The sequence below is a fragment of the Hippocampus comes genome, unplaced genomic scaffold (genome assembly GCF_001891065.2).
Source record: "Hippocampus comes isolate QL1 unplaced genomic scaffold, H_comes_QL1_v1.1 C16853816, whole genome shotgun sequence".
In the NCBI taxonomy this organism is placed as follows: Eukaryota; Metazoa; Chordata; class Actinopteri; order Syngnathiformes; family Syngnathidae; genus Hippocampus; species Hippocampus comes.
The window spans coordinates 1-1,011 of record NW_017840107.1 but is presented as its reverse complement, the minus strand read 5'-3'; the positions used below and the strand labels follow the sequence as shown (position 1 = coordinate 1,011).

Genomic DNA, 1,011 nt, shown 5'->3' with positions numbered 1-1,011 from the left:
TGTGTGGACTTCAATGCAGCGCAGCTGCAGCAGCGCAACGTTCGAATGTTCCACGTCAAGTGTTGACGAGTCGTCTCTCCTTACCGTCGTAGTCATGCAGCAGCTGGACGGCAGTGAGCAGCACGGCTCTGTCCTGGGGGTCCGTGATGTGGAGCTCGTCCAGGTCCTCCTCCTCCAGCAGCCGGAAGGTGTCCAGGTCGTCGTAGCCGTTGAATAGGAAGGTGGGCAGGTGCTCCTGTCCCACGCGTTCCAGTGATCAAGAAAATCTCGATGATGATGATGATGATGATGAAGGGTTGGTTCGGGATTCGTCCTTACTCACTTTGAGGTTGATACGCTCCAGAAGCTCGTCCACAGACTGCGGCTTGGGCTGCCGGGCCTTCCTGCGCCTGCGCTCGGTCTTCTTGGGCTTGGCCCGCTCTGGATTGAGCACGTCGACGTAGATGAATTTGAAGGTGCCCACTTTGCCCCTCAGCATGCCCATCCACGTGCCCATCGGGGGCTTGCTGATCATGTCGATCACGTCGCCGCTCTGCATGAACACGTCCCGGCGGGAATTTCTTGATTTTTCCTTCACCTTTGTGTCACATAACTAACAAACTGACTGAGAATCTTACTTTGGGTCATAAAATTAGCTTGCCTACTCATCAAAAACTATGCGTGATCCAGTTAGCTAAGCAACCGATTAACCCAACAATGGATTATTGAACCAACCAACTCAGTTCACAACTGACATAACCACCCAACAACTGAGTAACAAACAGTCCAACTAATTAATTGACTCACTCACAACTAAACCACCAACTTTGTCACATAATTATCGTACTTTCTGCGTGACATAAATGGCTAGCTGTCTTGCTAATTAATAAACGGCGTTGTGTGGGCAATCCAGCTAACGAATCAACTCACTAAACAACCAATTAACTAACACACCGGCTAACGAAATGACTGACAAACTTGCTAAAAGCCACCTCCCCACTCACTGACAAGCAACTCAACGAACCTACCAAC

At 50.0% G+C, this 1,011-nt stretch overlaps 1 protein-coding gene across 1 annotated transcript; it reads right to left on the bottom strand.

Moving 5' to 3' along the window:
- Window positions 1-49: 49 nt before the first annotated feature.
- LOC109509316 (SAM and SH3 domain-containing protein 1-like) lies at window positions 50-588 on the bottom strand. Its single transcript, XM_019859182.1, has 2 exons — window positions 323-588; window positions 50-235 (listed from the first exon to the last, which is right to left on the bottom strand). The coding sequence occupies exons 1-2, from the start codon at window positions 536-538 to the stop codon at window positions 56-58; spliced, it is 396 nt and encodes a 131-aa protein (XP_019714741.1). The 5' UTR covers window positions 539-588; the 3' UTR covers window positions 50-55.
- Window positions 589-1,011: the final 423 nt, after the last annotated feature.

Excerpts from the sequence above, each read along its gene's own strand:
- LOC109509316 (XM_019859182.1), bottom strand. The coding sequence starts at position 538 with ATGCAGAGCGGCGACGTGATCGACATGATCAGCAAGCCCCCGATGGGC. Across the intron at positions 236-322 it reads TGGAGCGTATCAACCTCAAA|GAGCACCTGCCCACCTTCCT; the intron begins GTGAGTAAGGAC and ends CGCGTGGGACAG.